This window comes from Pipistrellus kuhlii, unplaced genomic scaffold (genome assembly GCF_014108245.1).
Source record: "Pipistrellus kuhlii isolate mPipKuh1 unplaced genomic scaffold, mPipKuh1.p scaffold_m20_p_14, whole genome shotgun sequence".
Taxonomy (NCBI): domain Eukaryota; kingdom Metazoa; phylum Chordata; class Mammalia; order Chiroptera; family Vespertilionidae; genus Pipistrellus; species Pipistrellus kuhlii.
In genome coordinates this window covers 28,571,112-28,593,648 of record NW_023425449.1, presented here as the reverse complement: position 1 = coordinate 28,593,648, position 22,537 = coordinate 28,571,112, and the positions used below count along the sequence as shown (strand labels likewise).

The 22,537-nt window shown below is 37.4% G+C and overlaps 1 protein-coding gene across 2 annotated transcripts in view; it reads right to left on the bottom strand.

Annotated features, from left to right (window-relative positions):
• The window catches only part of NKAIN3 (sodium/potassium transporting ATPase interacting 3), a 405,119-nt gene that overhangs the window by 82,495 nt on the left and 300,087 nt on the right, over positions 1-22,537 (bottom strand). For both annotated transcript variants that reach the window (XM_036437007.2, XM_036437008.2), the window contains exon 4: positions 1,811-2,008. In XM_036437007.2, the coding sequence (XP_036292900.1) occupies positions 1,811-2,008 (198 nt within the window). The remainder of the gene's footprint in view (positions 1-1,810; positions 2,009-22,537) is intronic.

Below are 22,537 nucleotides of genomic sequence, written 5' to 3'. Positions count from 1 at the left end.
GGTATATATCGATAGCTGAAAAACTTAAAAACATGTATTCACAAAAATATATGCACACCTATGTTCATTGCAGCATTGTTCATGGTGGCCAAGAAATGGAAACAACCAAAGTGTCCTGCAATAGAGGACTGGATAAAGAAGATGTGGTACAAGTACACAATGGAATATGACTCAGCCACAAGAAAGGATAAAATACTTCCATTTGCGACAGCATGGATGGACCTTGAGAATATTATGCTAAGTGAAACAAATCAGTCAGAAAAAGCTAAGAGCCATATAATTTCACTCATATGTGGAATATAAAACTGAAACTGATGGACACAAACAGCAGTGGTCACCAGAGGGAAGGGGTGGAGGTGAAGGGGGACCTAATATACGGTGGCAGGAGATTTGACTTTGGATAGGGAGCACACAGTGCAATATACAGATCTTGTAACATAGAAACCCACACATGAAACCTGTAAGATCATATTATCCAATGCCACCTCAATAAATTTAATTAAAAACACATAGAAATATATACATAACGTTTTTTTTTAAAAAAATGGTGCCAATAGACTTGCTCAATGCAGGGTTGCCCCAAATTTTCAATTAATAAAATGCAAAATCTGCAATAAAGAGAAGTATGCCTATATAGGCTGGAAAATGCTTGCATATTGGGCTTCATTTGGAATCCAGGTGCATTGCTATAAGAAAGCCTGTCATTTTTTCCCCAACAGCCAGCACCAGACATCTGAGTGAGTTCTTCTTGGATGTTCTAGCCCCAGCAGAGGTCTTGATGGGAAAGTTCACATAAGTGATCCTAGCCAGTATCACATGGAACAGAACTACCCAGTGGAGCCTTGTCCAAATTCCTGATGCACAGAACTCTAAGCAATAAACTGGTATTATTTCAAGTAATTATATTTTGGAGTGTTTTGTCACACAGCAGTAGATAACAAATAAAGTAAACGATATCAGGGATTTCTCAAAGTTCTTAGAAATAATTCCAAGGTACATTTTTCATTGACACGCACCTATATTTCTGTCATCTATTAATTTATTATTGAGTATATATCTCTCTTTCTGACTTTAACCAGCTGGATAGGACTGAGGTAGTTAGTTTATGGGAAGAGCATGGTTAAGAATGGCTTTATTGTGTATTGACTCAAACAAAATGCCTAGTGCTTGCTGGATTCCAAATAAATAGCATTCTTGATGATGGTAGATAGCTTAAATGAATTCCACTCCACAGTGATCAAGCTGTGGGTGGGATATCATCGTAGAAATAAATTAACTTTAAGAAGCTCCAAGCACACAAACCTGTGGTCCAATCAAGCCATCTCCTCTGTGTTGCTCTAGGTGGAGCTGTGTCCTGACCCCAAATTCTAGGCACTAGAATGTGTAACACTCTCTGGGACTTGTTCTCTTAAGGAATGTTTTTTTGAAATAGGAAATTTATTAGACTGAACAAACCATTGAGTGTCTTTCCATTTTCTTTCTCTAGAACTAATGTGCATTAGTGAAAGAATGCATGAGAAGCTGAAGCTGTAGTAGAAGGGAAGTAGAAAAGCCTAAAGTATGGGGAGGGAAACAGTGATACTATTTCACTGAATGGGTGGATTGTATCTCAAGCTAGAAAGAACAGCAACTCACCGGTTCTAGAGACAATGTGTCTGGATACCTACTGGAAAAAGATGTCACCTGCCATTAGTACAACAGATGTTAGCATACTTGATGCTATTTCCATGTCCCTGGACAGAAGGTTCAGATATAAAAAGGCCACTAAAGGAGGGTCCTGGTCAGACAATGACACAGGTGTGAAACTTACAGAAAGTAGTATTTGGATGGCACTGTGGATGACCTCCAGGTACTGGAAGTCGACGATGCAGCCTGTGACAGAGATGTACGTGTAATCATCCATCATGCCGTGGGCTGATGGAGGCAGCACTCTTCGGACACAACCAGGCCCATGTTCCCGCCACCATGACCGATGTACAGAAATGTTGAATGTCATCAGATCTGTATCCTAGGTGGGCAGGAGACAAGGGAACAGAAGGTGACAATCATATCAAATCACCTCTTTGATTTTCTTCTTAGGGAGAACTCAGGATGGTTGACATTGTTGACATGATTTAAATTTCAAGCACAAAGTAACAAAGACAAAACCAGACATGACTCTATGTATCATATGCCTAAACTGTGTAGTGATACAATCTTTTGACTAATAACATTCTAAGGTTAGCACACATCATGAATCCCTCTACATATGTTCATTTCAATTTTTTTTGTTCATTTTGAAACTTTTTATCTGCATTTTCTTGTTTCATTATCATTGATATCACCATCATGTGATAACATTTATTGAGTGCTTTATTGCATGTAGACATTTTTCTAGTTACTTTTCATATATCATATCCTTTAATTTTTATGTACATACTATTACAACATAATTTATAATAGGCTGAATAATAGCCCTCCCAAAACACATGCAAATCCTACTCCCTAGAATCAATGAATTTTACTTTCTATGGCAATAAAGAAATTTGCAGATGTGACTGAGTTAACAATCATGAGATGAGAGGATTATCTTGGATTATCTGAGTGGGGCCTAAATGCAATCACATGGGTCCTATGAGAGGGAGGCAGAAGTTTAGACACAAGAAAGAAGAGGAGAAGGCAATGTGACCATGAAGGCAGGAATCAGAGTGATGTGGCCACTAGCCCAGGAATGTTGGCACCAATAGATGCTGGATGAGATAAGAAAGCGTTCTCCCTCAATCTCCAGAGGGAACATGACCCTGCAAACACCTTGACTTCAGCCCAGTGAAACTGATTTCAGACTTCTGGCCTCCAGAACAGTGAGAGAATAACTTTCTGTTGTTTAAAAACACCGTGTTTGTGGTAATTTGCTAGAGTGAAATAATGAGAAACTAATAACATATGAGAAAAGTAAGTCACAGAGAGGTCAAATAAATTGCCCAATTTAGCTAATGAATAAATTAAACAATTTGCCTATTTAGTGGCCAACTGAGCACTTGATCCCATGCAGTCTGTACCTTTAGGTATGACCTGGTACTATCCCATTGCCTACTGTGTAGTCCCTCCAAACCCTTACAATTCCTCTTACTATGAAGGGAGTTAAGTTCTTTCTCCTTAGTTGTTTCCAGAAAATTCCACCACAGCCAGAAAAAAAACACAAAGGAGGCAATCCTCAATACATACATCTCAGAAAAACATTTCAGACTTCTTGGTAGAGATAATAGCCCACGTGTTTGATCCTCAAGAGATGCCCTGAATTATTCAGTATTTTTTTGATAAACATTACTGAATCGAAATATAGGGTGGTTATTTCTTTATTTTAGGAAATACCGGGCATTTGAAGCATTGTAAAATATCTGGCAAAAAATAGATGCTCAATAAATATTTGTCTCAGGTTGAGAGAGAGAGAGAGAGAGAGAGAGAGAGAGAGAGAGAGAGAGATGCCTTGTAGTATTTTTGGGGTGTCAGCTCTGAAGGACTAAGATCAAAATATTTTTGTCATAATAATAGATTGAAAAGAATAGATGGTTCTAGACTCACAAATAAATAAAAGATTACAGCTTTCTGCCTGTGCAGAGCAGGAGGAAGTGTGATGATGGAGACAGGGCAAGGAGGTTGGGGGCACTAGATGGAGGGAAGCTGTGGACACAGGAGCAAGGCCAGTTTATATTGATTTTCCAGCCACCACTTAGAGCAAACTCTATTGTCTCTAGCATCAGGGGGACATGTTGAAGTGGGCACCACACATAGTCTTTGCTCAGAGGCCCAGAGACTGCCCTGTGATGGTATAATTCTAATGATGCCCAGGCCCAGCTCAGTAGGATGAGGACTATCCCCACCTCAGTGCGTAGGATGTATCTAAGTGCCAGGAAATGAGTTTGGAACTCTAAAAACATATGGGAAGTGGTGTGAAATGCAAAGCCCTTGAACTTACATGTGGCTGAGAAGAACTCTCTGAGCAAGGACAGGGGGAAACCCTCCCCTGTCATACTCTGCTGTGTATGCACAGGAACAATGAGGTTAAAAATACTTCCAGTTCACACCAGTAGGCAAAGTTACTCTACAGTTTTAGATTTTCCTCAACTCAGGAACTCAAAGCACTATTATAAGGATGCCTCAGATTACATTTATAACAAAATATTTTATCTCTTTCTCTTTGGTTGCTGGTTTGCTACACATATCATTCAGTTACCTTCACAGTTACAGCACTTTATTGATAATAAAACCTTTTACATCATTTTTCGGGGGGTTGTTGACTTGCTACATGAGTCATTTGCAGGAACCCTCTAAGAGGAAAATATTGTAGAAAAATAATTGCTTTAGCTAGTGAATTAAGTTGTGCACAAGACACTTTACCTGCAGGCAATCTGTACAATGACTGCTTCCTTTCCTGGCCATCAAGTTTAATCTCTTACAGTTAGTCTTAATAACTACAGAAAACTTATTATTACCCATTTTAATAGAATTCATTAGGTTCAGAATGAACTAGCATCATCTCAAAATTTATGGCAATTTCTATTGCAGAACTGTAAGTTTCTTTCAATATAAATTTGACTAAAATTTATATTATACAAATAAAACAAAAGTGAATTTATGAACTAATGATACATATTTGTTACACTCAAAAAATCTCTCAATGTAGTTCTCAATTTGTTCGCACTATAAACTGCATTATTCTCTACAATGATTGTATTAAAATTTGAATGAGAACAGCAATATGTTGGGGTTAAGGGCAGGCCAATCCCAAATATGCCAAAGTGTCATACTGACTATTTTTAATTAAAGTTCCTTGAGAAACAGTCAGTGCAAGGATGCTCTGACCCTTCTCTCTGTCCCCTGAAAGCAGGAAATAAATCTCCCACTTGAAAGGTACCCTACCTGCACCAGAAGGTACAGAGACTTTCTTATCAAAGAAAGGGAATTAAGGGCCCAGAGATAGGGAATTAAGGGCCCAGAACCTATGTGAACAAACCTTGCCACTTCTTTACTAATTTACCACTCTAAGCTCAAACTCCGCTTAGATACTTCACTAGTTAAACAGTCAAGATGAAGTTTCTTTGCCCTGTCAATACCTCACAAATTTATTGTTTCCTCTTCTACAAATTACAAAAGCTGCCTGCTTTGGTCATTTCTTTTCTTTTTCTTTTCTTTTTAAAAAAATATATTTTATTGATTTTTTACAGAGAGGAAGGGAGAGAGACAGAGAGCTAGAAATGTCAATGAGAGAGAAACATCGACCAGCTGCCCCCTGCACACCCCCTACCGGGGATGTGCCCACAACCAAGGTACATGCCCTTGACGGGAATCGAACCCAGGACCCTTCAGTCCACAGACTGACGCTCCACCACTGAGCCAAACTGGTTTCGGCTGCTTTGGTCATTTCTTTAGGTGCCATTTCTGTGTGACTGCCATGTGTATGAACTAGAGGTTTGATGCACAAAACTCATGCAAGGGACTCGGCCTGTCAACAGCCTCAGCCAGCCCTCAAAGCTCCAGATTCTGCTGCTCAGTTTAATTAGCATATTAGCTCTTTATTATATAGGATTTTAAAATTGCCCCCTCCTGTTAATCTGTCTTCTGTCAATTTGATTAGACGAGCCAAAAGCATGAAGGAGGATGGGGATGGGGTTTCCCCTCCCTGTAATAGCATCAAGTTATACTTAAAGTTCAAACTTTTTTAAATTTGATTTGAAATTGTATCATAGGCTTGCATCTAATATTTTATCCCTTTCAAATATTTAAAAAATCTTGACACATGACAATTCAGTTTTGTATATGAGGCACATCAGAGGAAATGCAACACAGAAAACTACAACAATATTTTTATAAAGAAAAAAATAAATAATATAGAAGACTACTTACTTTGTGGGAGCCTTTCATTATCACATTCAAATCATGTAGTTAATATTTAACCAAAGATCAAATATAGCAACCTGTTGCTCTTCAGTTCAGTCAATTTGCATATTAGGCTTTTATTATATAGGATTACATGTTATTTTTCTACATTAAAAGCAGCATTTACAGACAGGCTTAAAAGGTATCTAAACTTTCATTAGGAAGTATCTGTCATTTGTTCTTGCTTTCTTAAGGCCATAAAAACTCCTGTAATCTATGGACAAGCCATTGATGTTGTAAATCAAGAGAAGTCTGAGTGAGGAGTGGCTACTGATTATTTTGGTTTCTTGTTTCTAATCTTTACAACTAGGCCTTGCTAGAATTTTTCAGTTTTATACCATTGATCATAGAATAGGGACAGAGCTAAAAGTAATCAAGCTTTTCATCTTCATTCTTGGCTTAATTCTCTACATTGGACCACTTCAGAAAGCAACTGAGTCTCATTCATCTATTCAACAGATATTTATGGAGTTTCTAATATGAGGTATGCATTGGGATTTAAGGATGCGCATAAAATATTATCCCAGGCCTCATGATGAAACATATATTCTAACTGAGAAGGTTGGCAATAAGGTGAACAAATAAACAAAAATAATAATATATTGAAAAAACTAACAAAAAGAAAATGATGTGGTGAAGGGTGATGGGATTAAGGAACTGTCAGAGAAGGCTTCTCCAATAGCTGACATTTCTGCTAAAACTTTTAGGTGAGAAAGAACTAGACATGAGAAGATTTGGAAAAAGTCTATAAGTACAAAGATCATGAGACAGCAAAGAGGTCTAAATATTCTAGTGATTGGATCAGTTGGTGTGCTCAGTGGTTGAGCATTGACCTATGCTCAGTTGGTTGGAGTGTCTTCTGTATATCAAAAGGTTGAGGGTTTGATCCCTGGCTGGGGTAAGTATATGAAACAACCACTTGATGTTTCTCCTTCACAGGAAGTCAAGGTTCGATTCCTGGTCAGGGCACATACCCAGGTTGTGAGCAAGAGTCAGCTGATCAATGATTCTCTCTCATCGTTGATGTTTCTAACTCCTTCTCCCTCTCCCTTTCTCTCTGAAATCAATAAAAATATATTAAAAAATAAAAATAAATATTTCAGGGACCAATTGAAGGTCTATGTAGCTGAAGTGAAGGTGAGAGGAGGGCAAGAGTCATAGAAGATGAGGTTAAAGCAATAGGAAACAAGAAATGCTAAAGAGTCTGGAATTTACTCAAAGTTCAGTTGGGAAATCAAATACTGATATCACTTGTGTACTTTTTAAAAGGTAATTTTAATAACTATAGTGAAAATGAATTAAAGGTAGAAGCCAGTTAAGTGGTTACTATAGCAGGAATGGTGACTAGGAGAAAGGTGATAGCAGTGGAGAGGAGCAGAACAGAGAGGTGCGATATCTTTTGGAGACATGTGGAGATGAGAAGAGGAGATCAATTAAGGATGACTCAGGGACTGAGCAGAAAGGATCTCATTGGCTGATGACAATTCTCCGAAGCTACGAGCCATCAGTAGCCAATAGTTACAGCTTTTCTGAGCCATTTGATTTCTGTTGGAAGGAACCAACCAAAAACACCCCAGTTCCTAATAATGGCTCTAACTAAATGATTAATCTCATTAGAGGAAATGATGTGAATAGAGCCCACTTTTTAAAATTCCTCACTTAAGGATGTGTTTTTATTGATTTTTAGAGGAAGAAGAAGAAGGAGAGGAAGAAGAAGAAAAGAAGAAGAAGAAGAAGAAGAAGAAGAAGAAGAAGAAGAGGAGAAGGAAGAGGAGGAGGAGGAGGAGGAGGAGGAGGAGGAGGAGGAGGAGGAGGCGGAGGAGGAGGAAGAAGGAGAGAGAGAGAAACATTGATGTGAGTGATAAACATCAATTGGTTGTTTCTCAGACTTGCCCCAACCCAGAATCAAACCTGCAACCTTTTGGTGTATAGAAGACATTCCAACCAACTGAGCCACCTGGCCAGGGCAATGCAGCCCACTTTTACTGAAGGGCCACCTTAAAGGTGGGTGGGGAAAGCACAGTAAAAGCTAAGAAAAACTCTTCAATTTGCAAGGAAAATTTTTGTTTTTCTTGTACATGTCAAGCACCCCTTCTCTTATCTGTATTTACCTTTAGTTGTCCATTCACTAGCCATGCCTTCATTTATACGGAAGGCATGGCTAGTGATTCATCAGGTCCAAAGAGCAGAATCAGCAATGTCCCTGGAACAACAGCCTTCTAAATGCCAAGCATTGGAGCACTGAAACTATTTCATGCCAGTGATGCCTGAAATATTTGTGAAAGTATAATGTACATTCACAGATACTGACATTTATGGTACATAATTGCTGCACCTGAATACACTAAGATTTGCCTACAGATGATTAAAAAATAAATATACATTTCATTTGTACTCTATGAATTTTAAACACCTGTAGTTTACTTTAGTTAATTACTAAGCCAATTCAACACATCTGGCTTCTCTGTCTTTGTGTTAATCAATAATTATTTAATTATAATGTTATGCCTTTTATGCTAATGGAGATGTTGAGACCATAAAAATGTGCTACTTTTCTGCTTCATGCTGGCACTAATGGGTTATATTTATAGTTTGGTGTATTCATAATTCATGCATGCATATGTATGTAAGCACACATTTTACTTCATTTGCACAACAGAAAATTTCCTATTCAATCAGTTTTGTTTTGTTTTGCTTTTTTTGTTTATTTGCTGGGAAGGAATTATCTTGATTTCCCCCCCTTCAAATTTTGGTAGGAAAAAAATTCCTTGTTTAAAAAAAAAAAAAAAAGAAAAAAAAAAGTTGGTTTTAATGTGCTAGGAAGAACCATGTAATCCTTTTAACTGTTCCCTTTTTGAAAGGTACTTGGATTAATAGAGCAATCAATGCTGGTCTTTTTGACCTGTGGATGCGGCTGCTGGTGTGGTTTAAAACTCTGTAAAAGAAGACTGTTTTTCTTAATCGCTTCCTTTACTTTAGCAAAGGAAGCGATTAAGAATAAGGTCTGATTAACTGCGGACTTGGATGTGGTGAAAACCTCTCTGGTAGGTTCTCATCTATCACCATTAATCTCAAGTTGCAGATCTTGGCTGGCTTTCAGGAGGCAGTGTTAGAGACAATGACTTAAGTACAACTCTCATAGCAGTGGTGGGAAGGGGAGTGTTAGCCCATTCTCATTGTTTGACTCCTCATTAGAGTCTTTAGGGTTTCATACAAATTTTGGGCTGTATATGTGTGTTTGGGGTGCTATTCACTTTGCTGTGGGGAGGAGCTCAACTGAAAATAAAAGCCCACATCTACCCATAGTAGCTATATTCACTTTGAGAATATTGTCTCTTTTCCTGTCTCCATAGGTCCCTTTATATGACTATAAGTAATTGTACCAAAGTTGGAGATGCCTTTTGCAAACATTAGCTCTATGCCTTTGTTCTAAACAAGATTAAATGATCACTAGCCAGGTATTTCACAAGTGTGTGAAGTCCAATGACCACAAAGGAATTACCTAACAATGAACAGACTTATTTGATTACTATTTAATTATGTTTTTTTGGGGGAGGGAGAATGATACTGAGGGTAATTTTCTATTTTTTAACCCTCCTGGCTGAATCATGGGTTTATCTTTCATAGTGTGAAGATCAGGGTGCTTCCAAGCTATTAATTCATATTAGGCAGCGAATTATTTCATTCTTACTAAGAATGATCAATGCCAATAATATTAATTTCTCTAAATGAAATAAGACCACTTTGAGGCCTTCCTCAATTAAAGTTGAATTTGAAGTTTTCCAAACAAAAAATCCCTTTCAATTGGCAGATCATAAGAATCCTATTTCTTTTCATGGATCTTTGGTCCATTTCTGGTTGTTCTCTTTGCAGATAGTGGTTGGTCTTCAAACATCCAACTTGTCCAAAAACACAGTTAACTATACTTTCCATAAGCTCCTAGATGAATATACATGGTATTATACAAGATGGAAGAGCTGCCTCTAGCCACCAAAAAATCCTCCCACCATGAACTGTGATTATTCCTCTGGGGAGACTTGCCTACTGGAATCTTTAAAGGACGATGAGTAGTTTATTGTTGCTACATCTATTGTAGTGTCTGAGTGACAACAGTTTGAAATCATAAGTGCTTGTCTGTGCTCTGCCCCATTTCCCCTTTGTCCAAACACAAGGAGCCTTCAAACAGTACAGGTTTTCCTCTTTATGAATATAAGAGTCTCACTATACATATAGATCATTACAAATTTTAATATCTTATTAGGTCCTGAAGTCGTCTCTAAAAATGAATGCAGAATTTCTCCTTACTCATCCCTTTAATAGGAAGGCTGTTTATAGTCATTATTCTCTATTCATCACAGTACAAAAATGTTTATAATTTATTAATTAGCACTTTATAACTAAAAGATGCAGTCTATATAAATTAAAATACATTGGTGAATGAAGAACAAAGGCATTTAGAACTATAATTCAGAGCCATTTTTGTAGACAGTGACTTATAAGGTCTGATATAGTTTTTGCTATAAAAGTGATGCTTTGAGCATCTTGTCAACCAATGATGAGGTCTGGTGGCATCTCATTTGTTATTTGAGACTCATCAGGAGTTCTGTACACACTAAAAAGCCTGGTCTAGGGGCCCAGGGCAGGTGAAGTGGAGGGTGTTCCAGTCAGTAACCAGAATATGACAGCTCATCTCACCAATCATGGGCCCAACTATTTCTCTGAGTCTTGGAATGCAACACACAGTTTTTGAGGAAGTCTAGAACTTTAAAACAGTTTCCAGAGTTTTAAGAAATAGATCAAAGATGATTTTTTTCTTTTTACAGTCAAAAAAGAAAATTTACAGATTTTTTTCTTTTACCATTTCTGAAAAAGATCTATTTTTTTTTTCAGTGAAGGGCTATGTTGCTAAGGATCCCATTTGCTGAGGAAGAAGAACCCATAGCCCTCACAGGCAGCAGTCCCACCAGAGCCCGGTAAGTCAGCCTGAAAACACCCAGTTTGCCTCACATTCTAATCATAGTCTCACTGTTAAGAAAAAAAAAAATTCTCAATTTGAGTAGTAGGCTGTTGGCTGATTTTCTTTAACCTTTAATCAAATGAGAATTGAAATAGTGGACCTGGCACTGGCATTCTCTCCATATCCTCAAGGACTTTAATTTCCATTTGCCTGTTTAACACTCTCTAATTTTAGGCCATGTGCCAAGTAGCAGTTTATACAAGATTTAAATTTAAATTTAGAAGTCCAGGCAGTTCCCTTATATATTTTTATTTTAAAAAAATATATTTTATTGATTTTTTTTTACAGAGAGGAAGGGAGATGGATAGAGAGTTAGAAGCATCAATGAGAGGGGAACATTGACCAGCTGCCTCCTGCACACCCCCTACTGGGGATGTGCCAGCAACCAATGTACATGCCCTTGACTGGAATCGAACCTGAGACCTCTCAGTCTGAAGGCCGCCCTATCCACTGAGCCCCTTATATTTCGGCTCCCTTATATTTTTATTTATTGATTTTGAGAGAAGGAGAGAGAGAAAGAGAGAGAGAGAGAGAGAGAGAGAGAGAGAGAGAGAGAGAGAGAGAGAGAGAGAGAGAGATTTTTTTGTTCCACTTATTCATGTATTCATTGGTTGATTCTTGTATGTGCCCTGACTAGAGATCCAACCTGCAATCTTGGTGTTTCTGGATGATGGTGTAACCAACTGGGCTACCCGGCCAGGGCCTATATTTTGAAAAATGGAGGCATTCTTCAGCAAATGATTATGCTATCTAGATCATCTGCCTCTTTTGTTAAAAAAGTTATATACTTAAATTTATAGTTTCTAGAGGTGACTCTAGAAGAAATATATTACTCCAGGACAGATGAGGCCATGCAAAAAGACACTGGAATTGGGGAATATGAGTGATATAAATTCTATAAGGGCAAAAATACTCTGGGTCATTCCTTCCCCATGATCTTATTATACAGGAGACCAGTATTGCTGTTACAAGATGCTCATTAAAGACCCATGAAGAAGAGAAGGGGTAAGATAGATGCATAATACATAGTGAGGTATTTCAGGTAAGGATGGATTGGTGTTGCATAACTGTGCTGTGAAATGAAGGCCACCATGTCAGATAGAGATTGACTGCCTGGACCCAGGAGGACAAAGAATTTTATGAGGATATTCAGTAAACTTGGAATCCAAAGGTTAGATCCATTAAATTATGTACCATTAATGAAAGACAGAATTGGAATTACAAGTAATAATTCCATTGAGAATTTTTATAGTTATGTGATAATTCATGGTATTCTTTGGTCATTTATTTTTTTCTCGTGACCATTAATACTGCTCTCAAATTCAGGTAGCTGGTAACCGACTGTATCATACACAGTACATATTGTATATTTATTTATGAACATTTAGAAATAAAGATGTTCCTATAACTTAATGTAAATGCATAAATATGATAGGGCTATCGACTCACCATAAAATAGCAGGGATTGTTACAGAAAACATGCTGGGCCATTTATATAATGATTTTCAGTATTGGGAAAAAAGTTGTACCTTGGGGATATGTAAATTATAGCTTCTTAGTCTGATAAATACTAAATTAGGTCATAATTGTACATAAACCAATGCCTTTGGTTTATGTGAATTGTGGTGATTTTGGGGTAGGTCAGTTCTTGCATCTGATAGAATGTATGCAAAGGATTAGAGAGAGCATCAACCAACGTTCTGCACTATGTTGGTAATGTTCAAAACTCACTGTCAGTCAAAGTGTAAGAAAAGTGGATTATTTGTGCTGATTTTACTCAGAGTACAAAACAGTGATTTTATTCATATGTGGAATCTAAGGAACAAAATAAACTGATGAACAAAATAGACCCAGAGACATAGAAGAATGGAACAGGCTGTTAAATCTCAGAGGGAAGGTGGGGGTAGATGGGAATATATTAACCAAAGAATTTATATGTATATATGCATAAACCATAGAAACAGACAATGTAGTGCGGTGAAGGCATGGGGCAGGAAAGGAGGAACGGGTACGAGTTAGAAGGGGTCAATGGAGGGGTGGGGAGAGAGGTGACATATGCAATACTTTCAACTATAAAGATAAATTAAAAAAAAAACACACCTAGAAACAACAAGATTTCAGCTAATTGTAGGACAATAATTCATAGGACTAATTCATCCCAGACATTTTCATAGCTTCTCATTGTGAACTACCATCTCAAAGACTAGTTTCCAAGAGAATCTCAAATGACTCCACCCATGTCAATGAAAGGAGTCAACAAGGAACAGAATTAGAGGACCTTAGCACCAATAACGGGTCCATTCTTAGTAGGGCCAGTTGCTTGTGATAGTTTTTACATGTTTAATGAAGCAGACTCTCTGTGCCCTTCTTCCTCACCAATATTCCCCACTCCACTCTCTTCTATACATGCATCCTGTCCCACGAGAAGCATAAGCAGAATGAGGCAGAGGGGAGTGTGGGAGCTCATAGAAAAGAGGAAGGAAGAAAGATTCCAAAAAAGCCTTCTCTGAACTAAATTCCCATATCACACACAGGTTAAACATAGCATCACAACAATTCCAAGAACCATTCCCCACCTGGTATTTACCTGGGCATCACTCATTCTATTCTGATCTTTCTGGACCGTTGACCTTGGAGTGACAGCAACAGTGCTTAACCAATGATATTTGTTTACTGTCTTGTCCAGACATAGACAGACTGAGTCCATAGTCAGTAGCACACCTGCTTTTCTATGCTAATGTGAGTCCAGCTTTGTGACCAGAGTACCCCATGAAACTCAGCAGCCTGGCTGCACCAAGAAGCAGAAACTTCATCAATGGAGGCATAGCTATATGTCTCCACTTGCTTTTTTTGCCCTTTCCATACTGTGGTGCAATTCATCTTTTTACAGCCAGTCTTGCCATTTATTTTATGTTTCTCAAGAGCTGGCATGGATTCATTTTGCACACATGATGCCTAGCACAGAGCCAAAGATATGGTGGGTATGCAATTAATGTTCAGCAAATGAATCCTTGGTTTTTAAATATAAAGTAAATAGTATGCCCATTTAAAAATCTAATGTTCAGTTCCATATGTATTAAAGAGTTAAATGTAACAGATTATAAAAGTAGAGAAAACATTTATCTTAGGATGTGGTAGGAAGAAAACAAACTAACATGATAAATTTGCTTTAAATGACTGCTAATGAGAAAGAGAATTGGCATTGATATAAAAAGTTGACTACCTCCCATTGCACTATGCTAAACTACTCTGAAAAATGGTTTTGACCATAATTGAATATTGTCAATCACATATTAAAAGAACAATATTCATGTAAACAACACTGTGTTTGTACAGATGAATCGGTTTAATTCATTAAGGAAAGTGCTACATGAATTAAACAAGTCCTATTAAAATGTCTTTTAAGAATGTATCAATGAATAATTGGTTTGACTGCATTTTTCAGAGTTTAGTCAATTAACCTGGAGTCCCGTAGGTGTAATCTCAGAATTAAAGTACTGTGGGATTGCTTAGTTTTAAGATATGTACAGTTTTACAGCTTCACAAAGAATATCACAAGTAATGGTCCTTCATTTTGCCATAGCCTTTTTGGCTGAGATTGTTTTAAAAGTATTAGGCCCATACTGACCCAGAAAATCCATGATTGCAGGTTAAGGAGCCCAAGAGAGAATCAAAAGATAGTCATGTTCTGAAAAAGTTATAAGATTTTTTCTTCTACTTGGAATTTTTGCCATTTGATTCACCATCACATAAAAATTGGGGGTGAGGAAGAGAAGGAGTAAATTATTATTTGTCCAGTAAATTTAAAAGATTTGAAATTCTACTTACAAAGCCTATGTATTATACTCACACATAAACATATGCTTATCACAAATTAATAAAACTATTCTTTAATAAGAATCTCAACCTATGTACACAAATATTGGACACTTAAAATTAACTTGGTCAATTTAGAATTTAAAATTAGCACCTAACAAAAATTAGCTGGATGATAATTATTCATTATTTGGGTATTACAAAGATACAGCTGGAATTACAACAAAGCCACATAACAAAAAAATAAAACACACAACTTTGTTTTTATTAAGAGACTCTTTCATTACAATGTCAATTTTTTAAAGTTATTTTCAAATTATAGTTGACACAACAATATATTAGTTTCAGATGTACAACTGAGTGAACAGACATTTATATACCTTAAGAAATGATGTCAATCTTAATAGGCACAAACCATTAGTTGATGAAGCAAAGAGTAAAGCATAGGCAGATAAAAAAAATCAGTTTCCAAATTTGAGAAGCTTAATGTGTTCTAGGATAGTCTAATGCTCTAGGAAAATGACTGAGTAAATTATATCTCAAACAAAATAAACTACCTTCACTAGAAAATGAAATTATTTCTATAGATAAGTGTGAACAGAGGATGATTACACTGGGGTGTCTTCAACTTTCACATTCTGGGTATAAAACTATTTTCAGCTAGAGTCAAACCACCATTTGTAGTAAAATTTAGTGCTTCCTCTTGATCAAATGTCCTTTAGCCACAGCAGTTTAAAAAAATATATTTATATTGATTTTAGACATGAAGGGAGAGAGAGAGAGAAAGAGAGAGAATCATTGATCGGCTGCCTCCTGCCTCCTGCACTGGAGATCGAGCCCACAGTTTGGGCATGTGCTCTGACCAGGAATCGAACTGCAACCTCCTGGTTCATAGGTTGATGCTCAACCACTGAGCCATGCTTGCTGGGCACTACAGAAATTTTAAAAATAGAATTGAAATAATGATAATTTATCTGTGGGCATAATGTCCTTGCTAATTTTGTATATCAGACATAGCCTCAGTAGCAGGTGTTAATTTCTAGGTACATTTTGGTTGTGCTTTTAGAGAAAGGATTCCTAACAGCTGTTATTCTTGATGTTGTTGTTTCCCCGGCCCCAGAGAATTCCAGTTTCCAGGCCAAAGAGAGCAAATCCCCAGGTGTCTACTAGTCTTCTGATGCCAGTTCGTAGAATGATATTAATCTCCATGCCACAGAATCACGTATTTTTAAAAATCTACTTCAAGAACCAAAAAGATAATAGTGGCTCATTAAAAACCATTAAATCCTGATCATTTTGTTAATGTTCTCGCTAATATATATTCTATAACATTGCTCACTTTTATAACTAAGATTCTAGTGTCATGGGTTAATGAGCCACATAGCTTCTAATGCTGTACATCTGCCATTAATCCATGATCAGGACGGGACTAATCTATCACCTTCGCAGATGGATCAGAAGTCCTGTAGGGGTAAGTTAACCCCTTCCCTTATTTCTGTGTCTTTCAGATTTACAGAGTATTTTCATATGCTATCATATTTGACACCTAAAACCGTTCTCTAAAGTCAGGTTGATTTGTATTGCCATTCTCATTTGTTTGAAGTGCCTGGCAGGGAATTGCTATGTCTTGTGTATTATTGACCAAAAAGGGCTGTGGGAGGGAGTCTTTTCTTATTGGGAAGGTCACTGTGCAGCTTCCAGGACCCTAAAGGAGAATAAGAACTGACTCCAAGTCAGTCACAATGGCCATTGGTGACCTAGTCCTGATTTTTGGACTAGGAGTGAGTGTTTCAACCAATCATCAGTGAGATGGAAGAGGAAAGAGGCAAACTAAGGATGCTTTGCTCCTTCTCTTTTCCATTTTGGCTTCTGTCACGTTCTTTGGGTGCACCAATGCTAAAAGCTTTTGCACCATGATCATGGTAGCTGAGAATAGCTGTTACAGCCTGTTCAATTATCCCCATCCTTGTGATACTGCTGTAATCAGCTAATTATTAATAATAGAAAAAGGGGCAAAGGAGAAAGCCAGACATTATAGGCATGTCATTTGGGCAGCTTCACCAGGAAGTTGCAACTTTGCTCTCTTCAGGGAACTACCGGTCCATTCCCTGTAAAACATTTGGGGAAGGGATTGGATAAAAGGGAAGATAGACGCATGCCCAGTAAAGTTGGATAACACAGGGAAGGTACTTGTCTGTCAGTCACAACTGGGAACAAAGATCATTGTCCATCATGGGCGTGGCCACTGCAAGCATGTGAAGGTGTGGGGATACATACTCTCCTAGATAAAGGAGTTCTCTCTCTTGTTGTTCCTATGCTCGTGGCTCATTCTTGGCTTCCTTGCAGTTGCCCATGCTTCCCGCACAGCCATGTGAACCTGCAGACCCCACATGCAATGGACTGATGAACTGTAGTGGGAAACACAAGCTAAGCTAGCCTGATGCTGTGCTGGACCTGGCTCCAACAAGGAAAGAAAATTCTGGACACTGCCTCTGATTTTAGCTATACAGACCTCAGCCATACTTCTTTGATGACTGGGCAAAGGGAAATGGGCCTTGGAAAACTCAGAGATGTGATCCCATGGAAATAAAGATCATTCTTCCTCCCTTATGAGGCTCAAAAATTCTTTTTGTTGGGATTACTGAAAGAATTCCTCTCTCATTAGCAACCAGGGGAGATGAGGACCTCACCCGCTGGTTAACACTTGCATGGCCCTGTGCCTCAGGAAAGGTGGCTCTGCCCTCAGCTCCAGGATGGCCTGACTATTGGTCTAAAGATATGCCAATAAACTACCTGGTAGTTGTTTCAGGAAAGGGCCGGAAACCCAACTCCCATCAAGCGGGGGTGTGAGAAAATCTGCTTCTTGGACTGTCCACATTCACATTTAAGATGGCACCATATTTTCTTTTTCTGGACATTGTCACAAAAGCACAAGAAGAAAAACAACAACAATAATCGAACACAGAGGCAGCTCTTACAATATGCCTGCCATGATTCTTACTACACTCTATGTATTTTAATTGACTTTATCCTCCAAACCACCCCTGGGCAGAGGATGTCATTCTGCTGACCTTGTAGAGGAGGAAGTGGGTACCGATATACGAAGTTGCCACCTTCCTGCCTCCAGTCCTGAATCCACACTGCAAGGTTGTCATTCTCAGTTGCATTGAATATACTTGTGCTCAGTGGGTTTAAATAACTTACTCTAATAGATAGCCAGTAGGAATAGGCCTGATTTTGGAAGCCAGACTGGCTCAGAATAGAGGCATGGTGATAGAGGGTCCTTGATGACATCACTGCATCATCCAACCTTGAAACCTGCTTTACTTGGGAGCTTTGGGATGTGAGATGCTAAATGCCCTTAATGTCTACAGCACTGTGAGTCAGAGATTCTGTTCCTTGCAGCATAAAGTTCCCCAGGTGAACTTGGAGTCACATTTTAGCACCAACTATGGATGCAGCTACTTGCTTTGAGTTTTGGCCTCATGATTTTGGGTCAGGTACTTTTTCATTTGTAAAATAGGAATGACAACTGCATTCATTACATACATGTGGTGAACCAGATTATATAACACACAGAGAGTGCTTGAAACAGTGCCCCAGATATAGTCTGTATTCACTAATAGTTACTGAATATTAGTGATTATTTTATTATTTTTATTATCAATTTTATTACTTTATTACTATTTCTTGGCCTTTTTAAAATCTGTAATATGTGAATTGCAGTAAATTATAGGGTTATGAGAATTTAATAAAACCCATATACCATGTTTAGCAGAATATCTGGCATATAGAAAATAGTCAATATATGGTATATTCTTTTTAATTATTTTTTTATTTAAATCAAAATTATCTTCCTAAGAAGTAAAAGGCAATATAAATACTAAAGGCTGAAGAAGTTTTCTATGTTGAGTGAAAACTATTCTGATACATGATTTTCATTAAAAAAAATCATATACAGTGCATTAAAATGTAATACTGTCATCCTCATGTAAAGATTTACTCCTTTAATAAACCAGTTTGAATACAAAATTCTTACTTTTCTTTTTATAAAGGAAAACCAATTACAGTCTGTGCAAACTGTTACACAAGTAATGCTGTACTAGTGCACTAAGCAATTGGTCTATTTCTAATATGAAAAATGGAGACATGCCTGGAAAATTATATTGCTTGCTGATCCATAAACTTGTATAGATCAAATATCCAAGTATGAAAATTAAATATCTACTGCTAAGGAAATATTGTACTATCTGGATAAACTAAAATCCTGATCTTTCAAAGTCAAGTGATTTAAGTATAATTCTGCTTGAGAGATATATTAATAAAAACAACCTGATTATAAACAAATTCTAAATACATTATTAGTTTTCTAGCCCTCTCAGAATTAGCTGAAGCCTTATACAGAAGCAATAAACTAAAACTTCATTTGCATTACTAAATTTAGTAATGGAATAAGAACTTCTATATATCAAAGTTGTATTTAGTGACACATGAACCATTGAAATATTTACTTCAGTAAATATTTGATTTGGGAATTAACAAATATAAACCTATAAAAACTAATTTAGAGGACATTCTTACTGATTAAATGATCTTCTATTTGTAATAGTCATGCTGTGTTACAAAATGCAAACATTAATCTGAGTGATTACTAGGGACATTGTGGCTTCTCAATAAATATTTTTAAATAGATAAAACACAAGAGTAAATAAAGTGCCCATTCAAAGTTTTGTTAACTTTTTCCAATATAGGTTTTTTATTTTATTTTATTTATTTATTTATTTATTTATTTATTTATTTATTTATTTAGTGTGTGTGTGTGTGTGTGTGTGTGTGTGTGTGTGTGTATGTGTGTTTTAACTTATGTTGCATTTTTTGGAGGGGGAAAGAGATACTTAGTTTTATAATTTGTCAAATGTGACAAATTCACATGTGACAAATTTCACATGTCAAATGTGAAAATGCTGTAGTAGTGTGTTTTGGATGTGTTTATATTTAATTTTACAAATAGCAGTTTAGTCTTTATTATGTACAAGGCATTGTTATATGCTCTGAAGAATAAGAATGTAAACTATATCAACATAGTTTCTTATTAAGGTAGGATACTGAAAACACAATTATAAAAACTACTAGAGGCTCGGTGCATAAAATTTATACACTTGTGTATGTGTGGGAAATTTCTCAGCCTGGCCTGCACCCTCTTGCACTCCGGGAGCCCTCAGGGGATGTCTGACTGATAGCTTAGGCCTGGATTGTGAAAGGATACAAGCTAGGCTGAGGGACCCCCACTGGTGCACATGTAGGGCTGGGAAGGGATGTGGGAAGTTGGCCAGCTGAGGGGGGGGACCACAGGAGGGCTCAGGGCGTGTCCATCTCACTCAGTCCCTGATTGGCCAGACTCCAGCAGCAAGCTAACTTACTGGTGGTCATAGCTACTGGTCTACTGGCCAACTGTCTGTCCCCTGGTGGTTAGTGCATGTCATAGTGAGTGGTTGAGTGATCTTAGCATATCATTAACATATTACACTTTGATTGGTTAAACAGATGACTGCACACTTAGCATATTAGGCTTTCATTATATAGGATAGTGAAGGGAGATACTTTAAAGACATCCACAAGGATGGGGAAAACATCAGAGGAGGAAAAGGGCACCCAATTTTGAAAGGTGGGAGTAAATGAATGAGAGGGAGCTGATGTCAATAGGGAGAAAGAGGCAGATACAAGTTACATTTGCAGAATCGTAAAAAAGCATTAGTTGCTTAGCATAATACTCTCCAGGTCCATCCATGCTGTTCAAATGGTAAGCCAGTCAGAGAAAGATAGCTATCACATGATCTCACTCATATGTGGAATCTAATGAACAAATTAAATTGATGAACAAAATAGATCCAGATACATAGAAGCATGGAACAGACTGATGAATTTCAGAGGGAAGGCAGGGGTGGGTGGGGAGTGATTACTGGGGAATTTATATGCATAGCCCATGGACACAGACAATAGAGAAGGCCTGGTAGGGGTGAGTGTGGGGTGAAGAGGGGGTCAATGGGAAATAAACAAACACACAAAGGGAATAACTGTAATACTTTCAACAACAAAGATAAATTTGTTAAAAAGAGCATTTAGTTACTTTTGAAGTGCAGGTGAAGAGGGTAGTTCTGAAATGAGACTGAGAACCTGGGTAGAATCTATCTGAAAACCAGTTAGATATCTCACTGTTATGTGCCCCTCTTCCCCCAAAGATCTGGAGATACAGTTATTAGAATAGGAAAGCAGGAACTTAAGTTGGCAAATGCTGCACAAAGGGGGGTATACACCATGCTGACAACATGGGATACATGATCAGATGCATCTTAAATAATGAATGCAAAGATGCCTACCCCTGCCTCTAAGTCATTCTTAGGATACTGATTCTCACATTTCCCTCTAGAGAGAAATTGGAAGATTCTCTGGGAAAGTTATTTTATTCTGAAGAAAAACATCCAAGATATTGACACTTGGAATTCCCCAACAAACTGTCCAAATGGGTCACATCACAGTGTAGCTTAGTTGAGAAGTCCCAGGATTAGTTTAGCAGGGTCAGTCAGGTTTTAAAGCCCTCATTCATAATCATGCACAGAAAGGCAAGGATGAGAAAATTTGAGGAAAGGCTCACAGATAAAGACCCAAACTGATAATCAAGAAAAAGTAAAATAAAGAAACTTTAAGGAAACAGATTATACAGGGAGAGAAAAAAAACACACACACTAAAAAGTCCAACAACAAATCCAAGCTATTAAGAATATGCATGAACCCAAAATAGGATGCTATTAATACAAAGGACTTAGATTTAAAAAAATAACAACAATCCAATCATTTGAAAATAGAAACATGATAAAACACATGAAAAATCAAAAGAAATATAGAAAGATAAAGTTATAAGAAATTTTCCTAAAAGTAGGTTAAAAAAAAAATAGACAAATCCCACCTAGTGTGGCTCAGTGTTTGAGTGTCAAGCTATGAACCAGAAGGTCATGGTTAGATTCCTGGTCAGGGCACATGCCCGGGTTTTAGTTTTGATTCTCAACACGGGCAAGTGGGAGGCAGCTGAACAATGATTCTCATCACTGGTTATTCTATCTCTCTCTCCCTCTTCCTTTCTCTCTGAAATCAATAAAAATATATTTTAAAAAGTAGACAAAGAAATAGAAAATAGAGAAAAGGCAAGAACCTGAGAAAACTAGTCTAGAATGCCCGATGTTTGAGAATAAAATTATCCCATGAAAAAAATGGAGAACACAGACAGGGAGGGGATAAAATTATCAACAAATAATTTAAGAACATTTCCCCAAAATATAAATCACATTTTTCCAGAAAGAGAGGGCCTGCTAACTTTTCAGCATGCAATAACCTCACTCACTGCTGGTCCTACAGTGCCCTAAAGAGCTCTTAGCTCTCTCAAGCCAGCCCATGAGTTAACTCCCAGTGCCTTGAAATATGAAAACTTTGGAACTCTGGATGATAATTAAATTAATAAACCAGTATAAGAAAAACCCCTAGACAATGTCATATCATTTAATAAGCATGGTTAAAAAACAGGAGAAGGTATTTGTCCATAATGTAATATTTATGTAACTTCTAAAAATTCATCATTCACATCAATATGTGATGTTCCTTCTGGACTATTAACTTCTATAAAAAGGAATTTCATGGTTCTAAATTGTGCCAGGTGTTGCCAATGAAAAATGGGTGATTCTTAAAGTCTTTCATTTGACCAAATCACTGTTCCAGCAACAAATGAGGCGAAGAGCA